Source organism: Electrona antarctica (assembly GCF_951216825.1).
Source record: "Electrona antarctica genome assembly, chromosome: 18".
Classification (NCBI taxonomy): Eukaryota; Metazoa; Chordata; class Actinopteri; order Myctophiformes; family Myctophidae; genus Electrona; species Electrona antarctica.
In genome coordinates, this window is record NC_136799.1 from 25,788,011 (window position 1) to 25,808,373 (window position 20,363).

Here is a 20,363-nt window from a genome sequence, read left to right on the forward strand (position 1 = left end):
TCTCTCTGTTTTAGTCTTTCTCTCCACAGCCCCCCCAACACACACACACTCACACACAGACAGTACCACTTTCCATACCCAAGGATTTGTTTGGGATTCTCTAGGATTCACTGTAATTTACCTCCTTATCAGTGAGTGTCTGTATGTGCACAGTTTGGCTTAGCACAGGCAGGAGAATCAACACGGGCGTGCGTGCACACACAGTCACACACACACACACACACACGCACGCGCGCTACATCTACATTGTTGCAGACTTATGCTTGGCTTGTGGAGATACTACATCAACTGTCATTTACCTGACCTCAGCTCTTACCACAACATGTCTGACTGTAATTAGCACCTGGACTTGTACCGCTAACCCTAAAATTAGTAGGTTTTTTTATGCTTTACAAGGGCTGTCGATGTTTGTCCTCTTGGTAACCCATGTTCTACACACCCTAAAATGTTGTTAATTGATCCATATGTTGCTCTAAAGTGTACAAAATATGTAACTAAATTACTTACCCCGGTAAGGTGTACTTTAACCCTTTGATTTCCTCGAACAATTAGTTTTGGCCTAGTGTTTGATCACAGATTTGCAATAGTTACAATAAAGGTCTCCACACACCGAGCACGTTTAGCATTTTTAGCAGGGTTTCTCTATCGGTTTTCCCGAAAAACGCGTCCAGTGTGCAACCACCTTAAGTCACTTAATATCCTGGGTTTCTCAACTCCTCCTGAAGGCACACACCCCTGCTTTCTCCCTACTGTTGTCGTTGGTCGGGGGGGGGGGGGGGGGGGGGGGGGGGGTTCTGGGCTTCCAACCCGCTGGTTGGCAAGTAGCATTGCCAGGCCGACAGCTGCTCCGGATCCACATTCCCATGCATGTGATGATCCGGCATTGGAAACTCTGGGGGAGTGTCTGCCCAGGACATGGTCTACACATGCACGCACACGTTAGGGCTGGGCAATTACCAAAAATATATCTAAATAACGGATTTAATCTTTGCACTAGTAGATTAATTGAATATTTGAGACACAGGTTTTGTTTGTAGTAATAATTTATATTTATATTTCAATGAATTGACACAAAATAATTCTAATTGTTTTTATAATCAACTAAATCCATAAGTCTGATTCATTGAATATTTTATTACTCAGAAATGTAAACCGAATGTGGTACAGTAAGACATTAAAGCTGGGAACTGTGGTCATAATTAACCACTTAACATAATAGTGAAAATAACTGATCTACAAGATCGGCTATAGATCTGCTATTGTCACTAATAATCGTCCATTAATTGTAATTGAGGCAAAAGTTTGAAATGGTCTTTATTGATTTGAAGTACACTCAGGCTCAGCCCTAAGAGACGTGCAGGCACAGACTCAAATGCATGCATACACACGGACACATACTGTATATAGATATGCATGCTCACACACTCTTACACATGTGCATGCTTGCATACGGACAAGAATCCAGACTCTTGCATAGAGGGGGGGTCATTGAAGAGAGAGTTGTTGCGATAGGTGGGCGTGAAAATGGAGAGAGAGAGAGGGAGTGTCGAAAGAAGGGAGGAGAGGGTATCACAAGGCCTCGTGGAAGAATGGAGGGATGCCCTCTTAAGCTGCTTGTCTTCACGGCCCCTGAAAATCAAACTGTCATATCAATGAGCCACACACAACAAAAGCAGCCCCCTGTCTCTTGCTTTCTCTCTTTCTGTCTTTCTTTCTCTCAATCTCTTCGCTCTGAGTCTCGTTGGCATTCTCTGTTGTACCCGCCTGCCTTTTTATGCCTTTCTTTCTTAAAAATAAAAGAAAGAAGCGGTTTTGCAGGCAGGCCAATCAGGCCTTTCAATTATTTTCAGTGTAATTCTCCAGTCCATGGCATCGAGTCGAGGGGTGGTGTGGGGGGTTAGGGTGGGGAGGTGACGCTGAAAGTCTGTTTTTATTTATTTGCTCATTTGTATTAGGCTTTGTTTGTATTGCCTGCACCAGGTGCAAGTACAGTTTTTTCTTCTCCCTCAGAGAAGAAGAAAGCATCAAAAGGAGGTTTTCTTCGAGTGACACCACCGTGCACCGAAGCATAGATTTAGACTTGAGCCGATATGTCCCCAACAGATGGTGTTTGTGGCCCCAGCTCCTTCTTGTCTTTCTTGTCCCATCTTTTATTTATTTACTCCTGCTTCTCAACGCTCGCCGGTAACAATCGGATGCTCATTGTATGTTCACACAGTCTTTCTGTACATTGTTCACTCTCGCTTTCTCCGTAGCCTGAAATCATGTGTCATGCTGGCCTTAATCTCAGGGTTAGCAGCTGCTGCTAGATTTCATGTGCATGTGTATCTGAAAGAGAATGTGAGAGATTTAGTGCGACAAATCTAATCATACTGTACTTCCCTCACTGCCCCAGTGTGCTCGGTTCATACTGTGAGCCGAACAGAGTGTGAATGTTAGCATTCTTTGAGGCCATTGGTCACTTGATAATTAAAAAAGGAGTATGGTAGATGGAAGGAAGGTCATCAGGGAGGGAGGAGGGGGAAGGAAAGGAAGCGAGGAAGGATGGAGGCTAAAGCTGGTGCAGCTCATGGGAGATGAAGTCGGAGCTGTGAGCTCAGGTTACTCTGCCAGACAATGGGTTTCTTTCACCCAACCCTTTCACATGCACACGTGCATGCGCGCGCACACACATTAACAAATACAGGCGTTCTCTCTGAGAGCAACTGTTGTTGTTCCTGTTGCACAATATTTGGCTCCTGTTATTTCAATTCGACCCCTTCTCCCTCCTCTCCCATCTTCTATTCACTCTCCACCCAGTCGCTCCTCCCTCCTCTGGTTTCAATTTTCTTCGCCACTTGTTTTTCGTCTGAGTGCACACAGATTGATTAGAGGGTGTTGGGTGTGAGCATGGATGTGTGTATCCCATGGGTCACACTCCTGCCATATGATTGCATATGATAACAAAATCAAAATGTAACAGTGAAAAGCCATTTGTGGCTGTGTGTTGAGTTATGAGAAGAAAAACAAAGAATGTAATTCTCTTGATTTCCCTGGAATTCACTCTTCAAGTCCTCCTTTACCGCCCCTTCTCTTTCTCGCTCTCTGTCTCTCTCTCTCGCTGTCTGTCTCTCTCATGCATTCTCCCCCCAGGCTCTGCTCATTAGCCCCATGGCCCTCTCTAAGCAGGTGGGGCATGTTTGGCACAGGCCCCCGACATGCAGTCAAGCTTAATTGGGCTTGGAGGACCCTTTACTTACACACACACACACACACACACACACACACACACACACACACACACACACACTCGTATGTCACTCATGAGTTGAGTACCCCCCCTTTTCCTTTAAGAGCCTGCTGTCTGTCCCCCTCCCTCTCCCCAGGGAGAGGTTGAGGTTGGCGGGCCAGAGCGTTGCTCCAGCCTCGGGCCTGTCTCCCGGCCTGGTGAGCTCACTCGCTGCATGCCTGTCTCGATGGTCGCCCTGCCTCTCCTCCCTATCAGATGATAATAAGACCCAGTAAGCAGGTCCATTGATATGCAGACGTCCTCTCACAGTGCTGTTCTATATCTATATCTAAATCTCTCTCTCTCTCTCTCTCTCTCTCTCTCTGCACTCTCATTGTCTGTCACGCTACATCTTTTTATAGAGTGGCTCTGCAGGAGGCTAGCCATTCAGAATTAATTGTGTGTACCTGCCTCATCCCTAATATCTCTGTTTCCTTCTTATTCTCTCTCTGATCCCTCTTACACTCTCTCTCTCTCTCTCTCTCTCTCTCTCTCTGATCTCTCTTACACTCTCTCCGCTCCCTCTATTTCTCTGCCTTTCTGACCTCTCCTACACCCTCTCATTACTCCCTCTCTCCGTGTCTGGCTTTTTGATCTCTCTCTCTCCTATCTCTCTTTTGCTCTTTCTCTTTTCTCTCCTCTTTGTCACCCGTCTGGCCTTCCCCCTGCTAGCATCTCTTGGTTTCATTTCTGCTTGGGATTTGTAAACCACAAATATTGCAATTGTGTGTGCTTATAGTTTAACTTGTGAGCTCTCAAATCAAAACAGAGGCACTGCCATTAGGTGCGTTTGACACTAGTCTGAAAGAGAGGTTTCTCCAAAGCAGATTTGTACTTTTGCTCTGCGCCTCACTCACTCACAATCACACATGCGCAACCATAGCTGATGACGCTGCATCCAGGCAACTTTCCACACTTTCTGTCCCTCACATACAGACACACACGCATGCATGCACACATACAATTAATTATATATATTTTTCCTTATATGTGTACTATTATAAGTATTATTACTAATGCAATGGCTGAGGAATCAGAACAAACAACAAGGTGTAACAATGACAAGCCTTGAACTTTGAACTGTGAACAAGCACTCAGCGTAGGGAAGACAGCAGAGTGGAGGTGCGTGGCAGAGGACAAGGCAGGTGGGAGGAGGGTTGAATGTTAACTACCTTATCACTCCAATTTCACACTCTAGCCTCCAGACACTCACACACTCACTATGTGATGACGACTGATTAACAGAGAAACAAGGGGTCATGCAATTCGCATATACTCACTAATCCCGGCCAGAGGGGTGTGTGCGTATGTGTGCCGCTGTAATGGGGCCATCTGTCTACTTGTTAGCCTCGTTAACCAGCCTTTTAATTACCCCAAAGTCTGCATCATCGTTCCTCCTTCTCCTTCTGTCCTGTAAGTCAACTGTTGGGACATTTCTATAGTCTGAGATCATGACACGGCGGTCTGTGGAAAATTGGGGAGTGTGTGTGTGTGTGTGTGTGTGTGTGTGTGTGTGTGTGTGTGTGTGTGTGTGTGTGTGTGTGTGTGTGTGTGTGTGTGTGTGTGTGTGTGTGTGTGTGTGTGTGTGTGTGTGTGTGTGTGTGTGTGTGTGTGTGTGTGTGTGTGTGTGTGTGTGTGTGTGTGTGTGTGTGTGTGTGTGTGTGTGTGTGTGTGTGTGTGTGCGTGTGCGCGCAATGGGTGGGACAGATGTGATTGCGGCATGGCCACATTTCAATGTATTAGTGAAGTCATTGTTTTGACCTCAGAATCGGGAGGCAAAGTGAAACAGCTTGGAGATGAATTTTGCTGACAGACGCATGCACACACCCGCACACACGGGCATTTGTGATGATTCTGTTACTTTGGACAAACCAGCCAGCTGTAGAGGGATGACTGTAAATCTGATAGCCCTCTCTCTCTATGTCTCGGTCTGTCTGTCTGTCTTTCTCTCTCTGTCTCTCTTCCTAACTCAGCCCCTTCTACTCAGTTTACTTCAGTTCAATTACATTTCGTCATGGTCAACGATGAAATAATGAGGCAGATAAATAATGTTCTATTAAATAATAGTTGAATAGTCTTTCCTCAGTATTTTGAACTGACTCTCCTTTTCTCCACCCCTCTCTCTACAGCCCTCTCGCCCTCCATCTATCTCCATCCTTTTTCTGTCTTTGTCACTAACGTATTGCTAGCCATCCCTGTCTTGTTAGCTCTGGTTATCTCTGTCCCTTGGTTTCTCCCCCCCCACCCCATCCCTTCTCATTCTCTCACTCTTTCTGCATTCTGTCAGGCTGCGGATGTTGCCAGTCCAATGGACCACCATACATTCCTGGCAAACACAACACTGCACTCTGGGGGATTCTCACTGTCTTTGGTTGTCCAGTGTAATAATGCTCCCTGTATTTAAATTCAAACCTTAGGCTAGTCATTCCGTTGAGGCCCTTCTGTTAGTTTTCTGTCATTTTCAGCATAAAGGATGTTTTTGGGGGGGAACAGAAATGCAGCAAGCATCTATTCTTTTCTTTGTTTGCCCACAGTGCATACATGTTAGCTTTGAGAAAATATGGGATGGTAGCTACATTCAGCCAGTCTTGCTTGAGTTTTGCAAAGGACAGTCACACCTTGCATGGATTACTGAAGCTGTAGAAATAACGAAACCAGTGGCAGACTCTGGGGCCCATGCATGTGACGTTACAGAATAAACTACATTATAAACGTTCTATAATTAGTGCAGTTGAATATGACAGTGGTTCTCAACCTGTGGATCAGGACCCCCAGTGGGTGTTCTTGCATGATTTTGGGTTCGGTCACCAGATGACAGTGAAAGGACGATTTAAGGACTTAAGAGCTTTCTAATACCTTAGTCTAAGGCATAGACCATTACTGCATCAAACGTAATCAACAAACCATACAACACAAACATTGGCCAAATTGTCAAAGAATATAAGAAAGAGGCAAACATTTTGAAAATGCCTCATCTACATTTTGTTTTGTAGATCGGCTATTTATAGTGTTTTCACAATATTTATCTGTGGAACCGAGCCAATCATCTAATGCCTCAACTCCTACAATTCAAAGTGCGTGTCAAATCATATTTGAACTGTCCCCAGTTCAAATATGATTATTTTGGGGGATCATGGCCTGAAAAGGTTGAAAAGCACTGGCCTAATTGTATAATAAGTTTCATTTTTTAAATGAGGAGTATGTTTAATTTCACTATGATGATCCAAGCTGAATAAGAAAACCAACACTCAGTATTTCTGAGGTGGGGGACCCATCAGGAAAGGTAATTTGTGAAAACCTGGCCGGCAGCCCAGGTTTTCATAACCTGCTCCAAAGGTGGTCCTGTTCTGGAGTCACAGGCTCCCCTCATCCCAAGACTCCATTAATCAGGGATTCTTTGCCCAGGTCTGGAAAAGTCTTAAACATACGGAAGAAATATGGATTCACATCGCTTTTCCAGAGTATGGAAAAGTTTGTTTATTCACAATAAACATTCACAAAGTTATACATTGTGATATTTTGTTGCAAAGAATAATCTCTGCAATGATTTAGCGTAAGTGTTGTCATTCTGTTTGCATTAAAATACACATACTGGACGTAAACCAGCATCTTCAAAGAAAGAAAATGGCATGAAAAAGGGTATGGAAATTTGAAATTAAAAGTCTGTACACAGCAAAATCCTCCATTAATTTCACTGAGGTGAACCCTGAGGGTCGGGAATGGGGCGATATTATGGAGAGAACAACAACAATGGGTTTTCCTCTTGTCTGTTTTTCTTAACCACATTCTCTTGGCTCCATGTAGCCCGTAGGACTTCCCGCTCTCTCGCTACAGTACCACCATTGTCTTCCTGTTCTTCTTTTACACCCCCCTCTCTCCCTGCTCGTAGTTAAAGTCTGAGTCCTCACTCCTCAGGCGGTTATTGATTGACTAACAGAGAGACAGAGAGAGAGGGGGAAGAATGGAGAGGGAAAGCGGGGGACAAAAATACTGAGCAAGCAAGCGTGCACCAGTGGAGGAGTTTGCCTCGAGAGCTTGTCTGAACCAGCAGGGCTATTTCTGTCTGTCGGTGTCTCGTTATTGGCCAGGGTAGACGAGATGAGACGAGATGACGGATGTTGAGTGTTGGAGAGATGAGCAGGGAGGTAGGAACAGGGGCGAAGAAGAGGCGGGGGAGGGTTGATGTTTCATCAGCGAAGGCGAGGAGAGGTCAACACTCCTGGTGTTGCAATGCCCGATGCACGACACACATAAAAATAGTAAAATACATATGCAAAAACACACAAACGCTGAGATGTAGGGCCTTTCCAGTCTGTCCAGTTGAAGCATGTTGTACACACGTTGCAAGATCTGGTATTCTGGAAGGTGACTGCACCACTGCAAAGAAGATTGTTCCAGGGGATTGTGAATGGTGACGTGCTTGACTAAAAGACAACAGGACGTTATCATTGTTTCAAGACATTGCAGCTTCAAGTCCTGACATGCCCTTTCAATTTTCACTAATGCGCACGCACGCACGCACGCACGCACGCACGCGGTTGATATCATCTGAATTTACAGCCAGTACATTCCATGGGATCATTCTCTCTGAGGGAGGGGAGGGGATGGGTTAGGATGACAAGCAGGCTAAGGGCTTTCCCTAGATGTAATGCTACCCCACACACAAACACACACACATCCACACCAGAAATGAAGGCTATTTCTCAAATATTGTTTATGGAATGTTAACAGATAGCAGTGTCCAGTAAGTAGTGCTTTATTTACTTGGGCCATGTTACACACACACACACACACACACACACACACACACACACCACACACACACTCTTCGAATGTGCTAGAATAGGAGTTAAAATTCCATTATCTACGTTTCCAAAGAAAGTAAGGCAGCTTTAATCCCGGTTCTGCCCAAGCGCTCTCCAGCTCTGTGTGTTTGTCTTCTGATTAGCAGCCACATTGCGCAAGTCTTTTTTAGAACGGAACACATTTGACTCTTTCTTTTGCACTGTGTTCCAATTTCTTTCTTATTCCAGTGTGAAGTTGTTTTGGTTCTGGTCCATTTATAGAGGGTAGAAAGAGACATGTTGTTGAGTGGATCTGGTTTCAACAAACATCCGCAGACTATTAATAAAGTGTGTGTGTGTGTGTGTGTGTGTGTGTGTGTGTGTGTGTCGAAAGCCTAATTTGTCATGGAAAGCTCGCTCGCCGAAAATAACAGATTTTCATCTTTTCACACATGAGATCTGAACTTTCTTTTTTTACAACAATCTCAGTCATTTGTAAATAATGAACATTGCTGTATTCCTAACAACCCTATTTGAGATTAATTATATCATGTCACAGCAAAGTTGCATCTAAACTGTTTTGGTACAGCATCTAAACGGTACACTTAAAATGTATTGTTCATATGTGAAATTAATTATTTTCATTCCGTGTATGGCAGACATAACATTTTATGAGATCATTATGAATATCAGCAATGAGCATAACCTCTATCTCTGTGTCACACTGTCTTGTGGCAAGAATAAGAAGAAAAAAACGTCTTTAATCTATCGTGTAAATGATGTAATAGCTCAACTTTAACTATTGAAATCTACTCATTGCTCGTTGAGCTGCTGGGGCCCCAAGGGGTTGGTCCCTCGGGGACCCTTTGTGATCCCCAGGCCCCGCTTTGAGACTTGCACAATTAGATTAGCATTAATAAGCCCTCGCTCACTCTCGCCAGGCTTGGACACGTGGTCATCTGGCAGAGATGCAGCTACAGGAGGAGAAATGGATGTGAGATGGGGGGTGGGGGGTGATGCGGGTGGGGAAACGTAATACATATTCAGAGAGTATGAGAGAGAGAGGGGGGCGGGAGTGGCTCAGGGTGTCCTTGAGCCATCGGTGTATGAACTGGTGAATGTACAATCTATGCAAAAGCACTTTAGATAAAAGTGCTATCTATCTATACAAAGCTAAAGTTACGGTGCACACACGGTTAAGGAACCCAAAGTCAATAGATACGCGTCATGCCTAACCCGCCGTTCTACCCACGGCACTCACACGTTGGTAGCATCACGGGCTTACACAACGCGTCGATCCAACGCTATCTCCTCACGCCGCGACGGGCACCGGACCTCAACACCACTCGCGGAGCACTGCTCCTTGAACTGCCACCAAAATATACCCCTTTCACCATCTTCCCCGTGCTCCCACTCATTTATTATATTTAAAAACACCATTAGTGTGTGTCAGCTGAAGCGTGTGTCAGCTGAAGCTTCATGTCAGTGTTTGTGTTGGAGTACCTCAGTGTGGTCATGTGCAACATCTTCCAGAGAGAGATGGAGACACTAGAAACTATGCTGGAGAAACATGTTTGCATAAAGTACAGTAACAGTGGAGTAAGACTACAGTACGAGTACAGTAAGGGCCCAGTACCACTACAGTACACAGCTACAGTACTCTGTACAATCACAGTACAGTACACAGCACAATTGAAGCACAGTACAAGAGCACAGTAACAGTACAGTATACAGTCAGAGTACTGTATGCAGTAAAAGTACAGTATACAGTAAAAGTAAAGTATACAGTCAGAGTACTGTAAACAGTACAAGTACAATATACAGTAACAGACAGTAACGGCACAGAAAGCACAGTACACAGTAAGAGCACAGCATACAGTAAGGGTATAGTATACAGTGTACACTAAGAGTACAGTAACAACACAGTCAGAGTACAACACACAGCAAGAGTACAGTATACAGTATACAGTACAGTAACCGAACAGCAACAGCACAGTAAGCACAGTATAGTAGTAAGAGCACAGTATACAGTACGCACAGTAAAAGTACAAGTACAGTAACGGTACAAACTAAAACCTGCCCTCTCGGCCGGTTTGCACTTTCCAAGCTAATGGGGTCTATGAAAATGTCGCAGGTTGCCAGGTTTGCTTTTCCAAGCAAAAAAAAGAAAAACAATAATTGCACTACCGCTATTGCCATCTTCCCATTTGCGATGCGTGGCGCTAGGATGAGCGCGCCGAAGGCCCACGAAATTCTAGTATAAATACATTTAGAGAGGGGGTCTAGGCCTTTCAGCTCGAGAACTAATGTAAATTTGTCTCCCATGACCCCAAACTAACAAATACTTTTTGTATATTTAATTAACCACTTAGTTATGCCTAAACTAAACAAAATACATACATACATGGATGCACCTGGGACGTATCCTCAGTGATGTATCCTAAGGTCATCGGGGTTTCGGGTCTCGCAACATCATACCCCTCACTCAGGTGACCCAGCCGGGGTGATCAAGTCCCGACTTACGTCCCAGTAGCTACCCTCGATCAGTCCCATTAGGGAAAAACCAGGGCCACACAATCCGTTCTCCCTGAACTACTCTGCCGGGACTGGGAGGTACCATTCTGGCGCGTGGAAGGACTAGGCTCTGTGGGTTGACTCCTGTCCGGGCCCCTCCTACGTCTCACCAGGTCCACTCCTGCTCTCACCAGGTCAGGCCCTGTGCGTTGCACCAGACTCCCAGCACCAGGCACTTTATTCAGGATTGTTTTAATTGTGAAAATAGCTGATCTATAAGCTCACAACGCCCCACAACGCTCACAATCTCCCAAAAATGGTCTAGGGTAGTGGTTTGCAAATGGTGTGCCACTGCCAAAACGCTAAACTAAATCTAATATACTACTAATTAATACCTCCACTCTTTTACTAATAGAGATATAGAATATATTTTTTGGGGCTTTTTGTCTTTATTGATGGATATACAGTATAGCTTGACAGGAAACGGGGAGAGAGATGTGGGGAAGACATGCAGCAAAGGTCGTTGGGATCGGGGACTCGAACCCACAACACGCTGTCAGGATTACCAGCCTAGGTGCCCGGACCGATTGGCTGGCCCAGGCCTGGCCTCCCTATTTTGGGCATGTCATTACTGCGTATAGGCATAACGTTTAATGCGTATAGGCATAACGTTTAATATAAACTATAATGTATTTCCTTTTTTCGCACACAAAAACACAGCTGATTTACAAGCTCACAGATGTGACACTATTTTTAGGGAAAATGGAGAAGATTTCTACTTAAGAGGTACAACCTTTTACCTGACGTTAGTGAATAAAAAAACATTTACAGAGGGATAAGAGTGATAACACGTGGAATAGAAAGAAGGTAGTATTTTGCATAGAGGTGTGCTGTGTGACTTTGACACATTGTACCGCAAGGCACAACAAGTTTGTAAACCATTGGTCTAGCAGTTGCAAGTGAACATTCTGCACCCCACAGGAAACGGGGACTCATGCTCTGCAGACTCAGGGATGATGGCAGACACAGGCACTGTGTGTTTCCTCTTGATAACAGTTAACGTGCACCTTAACCACGCACGCACACATAGATACACGTAGGCCTACACGTGTGCATATGCAGGCATGTACAGGCCCCCAAACACAGTCATATAACATTCCACCCCCACCCAGACAAGCGCGCGCACACACACACACACACCATGTGCACGCACTATGTATACACACACACACACACACACACACACACACACACACACCATGTGCACGCACTATGTATACACTACGCTATTGTATAGACACACACTGATGTGATAACGCTCAAGCAAAAACATTCACACTTAAGCGTGTGTGTGTGTGTGTGTGTGTGTGTGTGTCTCGAAGCCAGCCTGTTGCCCCCCTGCCATGCCTGTCAATCGCTTGGCTGGTGAGTGCGTTTTGTCTAGAGTGGTGAGACAGAAGGAATGTGAGGAAAGAGAAATGGTGGGGAAAATGGAGGGGTTGAAGTTAAGAACGTGTGTCTGCAAGAGACTGAGAGAGAAAGACGGTGGGGGGTGGGGGAAGAGAGAAGGGGAAGGGCAGTACTCTCTTGTGTTGTCGCACTTAAGTCAGTCAAACTACACTTCACTTACAGTGTTTGCTCTGGGGTCACTTTATCCTGATGCAAACCACAAAAATAGAGGTGTGTCACTGTGTGTGTGGCTGAGTGTTTTAGAGTCTAGCCTACTGATGGGGACAGTGAGAGAGAAGACTATCCTTTTTCAGTCTGCAGCATGAATCGGTCTCAAATCGTCACATCTCGCTGCCAAAATATGTTCTTTCCCTTTCCATTGCACTCTACACAAAGCATATCTCAATAGAATGTATAAATAAATGATAAAACATTTTCCTACAACTTTGACTCGTCTGACACCTGATAATCTCATTTGAGATGCACGTTCGAGGAGGATGTTGGCATGGCATCTGCCTGTGGCAATGAGTAAAACGTAAAAGATACAACACATTGAAAACGGAACAAAACATTTTATTATGTTCCACATAAACAAAGGCAGTTCAAAATACTGTTCCCAGATGGCATAATCTGATGTGCAATCAAGATTTGGACATCGAGAAAGAACGAGGTCGACTGCCGACCATTAGTGTTTAATGTTAATTTGATGGCTGCGAACCTTCCACTATAAACAATATCGCCTAGGAGGGGGGGAAATGTCGGCTGAAATATTCCGTCCTCTTCACGTACAATCTTGTGTGTGTGTGTGTGTGTTTGTGTCCGCATGCGCGCGCCATCATTACCATAAAGGTATCTTGTATTACAGCCAGACATCATTAAGCTCCATGGTGAAAATTCTTCCCCACCTTAGTTTGATCGTCAAGCTGACCTGGCGTACACAAAGGCAGGCGTGCTTAGATCATTTATTTATGTTTGCAAGCCACGTGTGCACATTTGTGTGTGTGTGTGTGTGTGTGTTTTTTGTCTGGTAATATGCCTGAGCCTTCATTATTGCAGAAGCTATAACTTTGATAAATCACTCAGGCTCGGGGCCCTTGCTGCTTTCACAGTATTAGAAAACTAATTGAAATTCTCCTCCGCCCACTGCTTCTTGCTCTTTTACTCCCTGTGTTTCAGCCCCCTTTCATTCTCTCTTCCTCTCTCTCATTCTCTTTTCGTCTATCTCATTCGTTTTCCTCTCTTTCTCCCATTCTCTTTTCCTTTCTCTTATCTTTCTCTTTTCCTCTCTTCCTCTCTCTTTCCTTTCTGTCTCTCTGGTTAAGGCCAGACAGCACTGTGTTTTTCAATAGGGAAGGAAGCCAAGAGGGGGAAAATGTCATCACTGATTTAATACACACACGCGCACACACATGACGTAGATGCGCACGCACGCACGCACACACATATACTGACTCACAATACACACGTCGTCAGGGAGTGTCAGGAATCTAGATAATTCCATGACAGGAATCTCCATAATTTACCATGCATGGACCCAGAGAGCTGTCTCCAGCAGGCCACAGGCTGAGAGTCTGTGGGACTTTGCACTGCCTCCACCCTGCATTTGATTAGATCGGGTGAGCACAGGTTTAGGATGATGGGATTTACACTTTAGCTCCTTGTTACCCCCCAATACACAGGTACGTGTGTGCAGTGTGCACTGTGCATGTGCACACACACGCCCCCGCACGCACACACTCCGTCCGTCTCTTACCCCTGCTGCCTCCAGATTAAGAGTTTAGTTGTTTTATTATCCGGCATATCCCTGCTGACAGTGGAATTAGAGGCTTGATGGTTCATTATCCAAAATCTGCTCAGTACTGCTGCTAGATTGGGGTCTTGTTTGCGGCTTTGTGTCCTGACTGCAGCTGGATTTGAAGGTCCGCTATTTCAATTCTTGTGTATAGGATCTCTCCATAGCCAGTGGTGCCAGATTTTAGGTTTAGTTCTGTGCATTGTCTCGGTCGATGCTGTTGGATTTGGGGATTTACTCGTCATTGTGTGTGAGGACATCTCTGCTGGCCCTTGTGTTTTGGGGGTGTGCTTGTTGCACTGCTCCGGATCTCCCAGCTGTTTATAATATTCAAACAGTGCTACTGTACTCTATGTGCCACTCTGTGATTTACAGTCAGGTTTGCCATCTGCCACCCACCTACACAGTAAACTCTTGAGTGTTCATTTCACTCTGCAAGCGTAAAGGTGGACCCATATGGGTCCATTTGAGTCCATTTTTGTACACTGAGTTAAAATAACACCCAGGATTTTACTGCGTATCCACCAATCACCGGCTCTTTTTTAAAATGCTTTGTTTGTGCAGCGATAGAAGTAGAGACGTGTGTGTGTGTGTGTCTCTCTCTCTCTGGAGCAGACCATTCCGTAGAGTCCTGTCAGCACACAAACCTTTCTCTGCAAACATTCCTCTGATATGATGCAACCCTGGGAGAGTGGGGGAAAGCAATGCATCTGCATCTGTGTGTACACACATTTTTACACATTGTGTGTGCATGCGTTTATGCTAGGACTGATATTTGTAAGGATTTTATTGAATCTGAATCCAGTGAAAGGCAGATTTACTTATGGAATCCGCAAAAAAGTGAAAAAATGTCTACTTGATGAGAAGAACAGAAGTTTTTCAAAATGAAAACACAAAGTTGCAAAATAGAAGTGGCTATCGAACCCCAGCATGCATACTGTACAGTGTGTTTGAGCGCGTGCGTATATGCGCGTGTGTGTGTGTGGGCATTTGTTGCTTATAGAAAATCCATACAATTATTTTCCTGGTCTCTCTCTCTCTCGCTCTCTCTCTCTCACCACACACACTTGCAAGCACACACGCACACGCAGGATGCATGTGTAGTTGGTTAATGAGGATATGTTGATTGATTAGGCTGCAGTAATTAGCTGAGAGTGTAAAGGCCTGCAAAGGTCTGTGCTCTGGTGGGAGTGCCGCCTCTGGGGAAACATAGAAACTGCGCTATGCACCATTACATACTTGCACAAACGCACACACAAGCACGCCACAGTTCCATCCGAGATCTTAAATGTGCTGTGTGTGGCAGTTCCTTTACCTGGCTGCACAGTGGCCTGAACAGTGACCCTAGTGTCACTGTTTTTTTGAGGGCCTCCTATATTCAGCTATTAGTGTAGATTTCCGTCTTACACAAACATTAAATACCCATTGGCAATGCATGGAGTATTTCCGTCATATGTGTCTGAGCAAATCGACATGTTTCGTCATGATGATGCACGATGAGAAGAGCGCCCGTCACTAGACACAGTTTTTTTTTTGCCTCCACGACAAATCACATCCCTCTCTTTCTCCTCACCATAGTTCGTCAGTCAGTCTGTCTGTAGCCTCTGTTAGTCTGTTGTCATTGATATGTCGTACCACAGTCCTTGCTTGAGTCTAATGCATTTCACTATCGGTGTGAGACAACCTTTGTGGGCATTACCCTCATTGGATTACAGGAATCCAAATCTGCTGCTGTAGCAAACTATTGCAAACAGCACCACCACATGGTCAGTTTAGTATTGTCTTTGTAACCACTGTCTTTCTTTCTACTAATCTAATGTATCTATAACTCTTTAATCTCTTTCTGTTTCCATTCCACAGGAAGTTCTATTACATCACACTGTTGAGGGACCCTGTGTCTCGCTACCTGAGCGAGTGGAGGCACGTCCAGAGAGGGGCCACATGGAAGACCTCCTTGCACATGTGTGACGGTCGGACCCCAACCCCTGAGGAGCTGCCTTCCTGCTATGAGGGCTCTGACTGGTCAGGCTGCACCCTACAGCAGTTCATGGACTGCCCCTACAACCTGGCCAACAACCGACAGGTATACTTAGTGATTGCCAACATTTTGGAATGGAAAAACGAATGCTTTTTTGAGAGTTTAAAGTGATCCCTGATCCAGAGAAAGTTGAGAACCAATGCTGTACTCCATCCAGAAGATGGACCCTTCTGCTTTGAAGTTGTCAGACGGTCTTAAGTGCTTCTGTTTAGATGCATGTAAAAAAACATATGAACAGCATGTGTACACTGTACATGGACAAACATGAATAGGATGTACGCTCCCAAAGTCTTTCTCTCAGACGCGAACAGACTGAACTACACTAACCCTATTTTGTGGTTATTACTTCCAGTTTCATACACTGACATACGCCCGAGTCCCGACTATACTTTGCTCGTTGGTGTAGCTGCGAGCGTCCACAGATACTGTTTTGTACACTTTGTTTTCTGCGGACATGCACATGTTCAGCAACAATAGCAATGAGGGCTGCACTCAATACACAGCCTTATTCCAGACAACTGCAGGTTTTGTGCCATGGCAAGAGGCCATTGTGAGAAGAGGTCTACTGTTCTAGTTAATTCTATCTTGCATCAATTATTTCTGTGCATTCCTGTTATGCTCTGAAAAGCTTAGATGCCAATAAAATCCTTCATCAAAGCATAAAGAACTCTTTATTCGGGTTTCTATTTTATTCTACTTGGACATAAAAAAATAAACTCCAAAACGAACATCACTTAAAGTTTGAGGCCTTTATTGTTACATAATTAATGAAGCCGGTAGCAATGAGCAATGGATCTCCTCACTCGACCTCTAAGCAGACCATACATTTTTCTTTTCTAGCACAGTCACTGCACGTACGTGCACGTGCACATAAAGTACGTGTGCTCACAAAATCTGGGAGGCACACAAATGTACACGTAGACATGAACTGGTGACGAAAGCATAATCTGGCCCTGAGTCAACTGGCAGCGCACAACCTCACAGTCACACTTTCCACCCAGGCTCCAACCGAGATGTGTCGGCCAGCTTATCTTCACTGATCCCTTATAGGGTGTTATTACTCAGGTGCAATATTTTCTGGGTATCCATTTGGCACACACGCACAGTCGCACACTCAATGGATCATTTTGGGCCAGCAGAGGTGTGTGATATACTGTTCTATACTTCAAATCTGGCTGATGACTTTCATTGCATGACATTTTCTTCCTGTACTAAATGCCACACTGCCAATAGTGACTTCTGGCTGCAGTGTACATTTTTAGGGACACACAGTTCTTTTCTTTTTTTTTTATGCCTAGCACGCGCAGCCAAATCCAGAGTGTTACTGTATCTGGGAGAAATAAAAATGGTACATTTTTTAATTCACTGTGGGTACAATACTGTGCACTGCATTTCATGTCATAATGTCACATGTTCTCTTTTATATCTAATGCGTCACTGTGGCCAAGCCATTTTCCTATTAACCAGGCCATCACGGCAGAGATGACACAAAAAAACAAAAAACACACAGTTCATAGCCTTCTGTTCCTCTCCTATCCCTGTAGGTTCGTATGCTGGCAGACCTGAGCCTGGTGGGTTGCTACAACATGTCCACAGTCCCTGAGAAGAAACGGGCCCAGCTGCTCCTGGACTCTGCCAAGAAGAACCTGCGAGACATGGCCTTCTTTGGCCTGACGGAGTACCAGAGGAAAACCCAGTTCCTGTTTGAGCGCACCTTCCGACTGCGTTTCATCAGGCCCTTTATGCAGTACAACAGCACCAGGGCAGCCGGCGTGGACCTGGACAATGCTACGGTTAGTCTAATGGGACAAATAGCAAGAAGACATACAGTATATAACCAGTAGGACGCCCTGAGGGCGAGAAGCGTGCACACATCCGCCTGGGTGACGGCAGACTGCTGGGCGAGCGCTTGCGCTTTGGCATGGGGGTCAGATCAACGTCTGGAATGAATTAAATCTGTACTGGCCATATATGGAGCGTGTCTTGAGTGTACAGGGTTTAATGAGCTCAGATCAACATATGGAATGTCAGAACAGGTCAGCTCCATATATGGAGATCTAAGGGTTTGAGCTCAGATGTAGAGTTGCTGGCCGGCTCCATATATGCAGATCTAGGTGATGATCCAGTCTTCTCCATGTATTATGCACACCTTATCCAGGGGTAGATGAGGTCAGTGTCGTGATCTTCATATATGGATTTGGCCTTATATGGTGGTGTGACGTCATGAGGTGTGACCATATGGAGGCTTGATGTCACGTAGCCTGACCATATATGGAGGCGTGATGACACAGTGATGTCACGAGGCGTGACCATATACCGTATGGAGGCGTGGGGTGACGGACAGGAGATGCAGGTTTTCATAGTGAATGCGACCTACAGTCGCAATAATTAATATAGTTCAATGATCACATATAGGTTTTGGTCATTTTCACTTTCATAGTTTCTGGAATGCTTAATGGTTAGTCATGAATTTTGCCTTCCTTGGTCTGAATTTCCCAAAAGACACATTGGGAGGGAGTTAACACTGCATTGACTGCGTTGCACTTTATTTTCTTTGACATGACTGATTGTGACGTGTGATGCATGTTTGTAGACAAATGATGCTTCAAATGCAGTCGGTAGTAAAATGACAATGAAAGGCCTCAGACCGAAGATTATAGAGGCTGTGTAACGAAGCCATGATTCTCAACTTTTTTTTTTTTTTTGCGGCTTTCGCCTTTATTTTATATTTTTTATAGAGAGACAGACAGTAGGCTGACAGGATATGGGGGAGAGAGATGGGGGTGTGACATGCAGTAAAGGCCGTCTGGATCGGGAGTCGAACCCGGGGCACACTGCCAGACTCGGGCTACCGGCCAAGGTGTCTGGACCGCTGAGCCACGGCCCAGGCCGATTCTCAACCTTTTTAACCCCCAGTTTGATATGGCCACAGATCCCAATTTGCTAGGAGTTTTTATCTCTAGGACCCCAGTTTATACTGTAAAATTCCTCTGTGTTAATTTAATTCATTATGGTCCATTTGATTGACTCTTATATAGACCCAGAATTGTCCATTTGGTCATTAATTATGACTAATTTAGCTGGGGAACCAGTGGATAGAACACAGATGGTCATTATCACAAGTTAAAGAGCGACCTTCTCTCATGGGCTACCTTTTTAAAGTGAAGCTTTGTGTGGAGGACTAGTGACACACTCGCCGTAGCGCTGAAAGCATTTTTTCCTTGACGAGCTAAAGCCATCTTTCTCTGCTCTCTCCATGTGCTGTTGATCAAACAAATCTCCAAATGTTACAACAGCAGTGATACTATGTATTATTTCAGGCGCGTGCACACACACACACACACACACACACACACACACACACACACACACACACACACACACACACACACACACACACACACACACACACACACAAACAAACTGGTCACAGATGATAACTGCCAGTCTGTCAAAAGAGTATTTCAAAGGGGTTATCTTAATTAAAAACATTTCCTCTGTACGTGTTGCGCTTCTGCACAGCAGAGATGTGTCAATAAATCTAGCTACAATGCCAGCATCAAACAAAACTTGGGTTGTCTTCTTTTCCCACATGTTGCAGACAGCCTCTCTCCAGGGGCAGCCAGGAGAGCTTGTTCAAACTCAACCAAGCTCTCACTGTTTTTATTTTACATGATTTATCAAACTCTCCCTCACCTACCTCACACATTCACTTTCCCTCCCAGTATTTACACTGTTCTGTTTTAGGGGATCTACAACAGACAAGAGTGGCCTCGTTCATGCTTCCCTGCACAATTGCCTTCGAGCACATGGCCACCACTGCATGATAATCTGTGTACTCCACAAATAACAAAACTCAGGAGTGGATTCATGCTTTTGATATCCCTCTAACCTCCTCTTTATCACGTTGGGAATATGTTTTATCCCAGCTTTTGGTCAGACAGAATTAAATATATTTCCTTTTGAGAAATGTAGGTAGATAGTCTGATATGTGTTAAATAAGTTAATTAAAAATCACTTTCCAAATTCAAATTTTGTAACCCATTTGTAATTTTGTATGCGAAACAAATGGAGAAATTAGTTTCAGTAAATAAAGTTTTAGTGAATACAATTATAGTTTTTGACCAATCTGTATGTTAATGCGTTAATCTAACACAACTGCAGTGGTTGTATTTGTGGTATTGACACATTTAGATATTGTGGTAGGGTCCGTCCACTACTGTTTGACAAGTCGAGAGCACCCGCCTTTCGACCACAATGTCATGAGTTCCATCCCGGGCACCGCCAACTCACTGGGAGCTGATGGTAGGTGTTGCACTCCATCTCAGCATACCATCTCCCAGAGGTCTAGCGCATTGAAACGGGGATAGACTCCCACACCCTGGCTGATACCGATAATAAGCCTCTCAGACTTGCTTAGTAGTAGTAAGATGGTGTGCTCAGTGATAAACAAGAAATAGTCATATTTGTCAGGTGAAACAAACGCTGTCTCCGTTGTGCATCTTTCCAGTTTGCTCA

The 20,363-nt window shown here is 44.7% G+C and overlaps 1 protein-coding gene across 2 annotated transcripts in view; it reads left to right on the top strand.

The window, feature by feature from the left end:
- hs6st1a (heparan sulfate 6-O-sulfotransferase 1a) overlaps window positions 1-20,363 on the top strand; it is a 56,515-nt gene that overhangs the window by 31,303 nt on the left and 4,849 nt on the right. For both annotated transcript variants that reach the window (XM_079528738.1, XM_079528739.1), the window contains exons 2-3: window positions 15,668-15,890; window positions 17,390-17,638. In XM_079528738.1, the coding sequence (XP_079384864.1) occupies window positions 15,668-15,890; window positions 17,390-17,638 (472 nt within the window). The remainder of the gene's footprint in view (window positions 1-15,667; window positions 15,891-17,389; window positions 17,639-20,363) is intronic.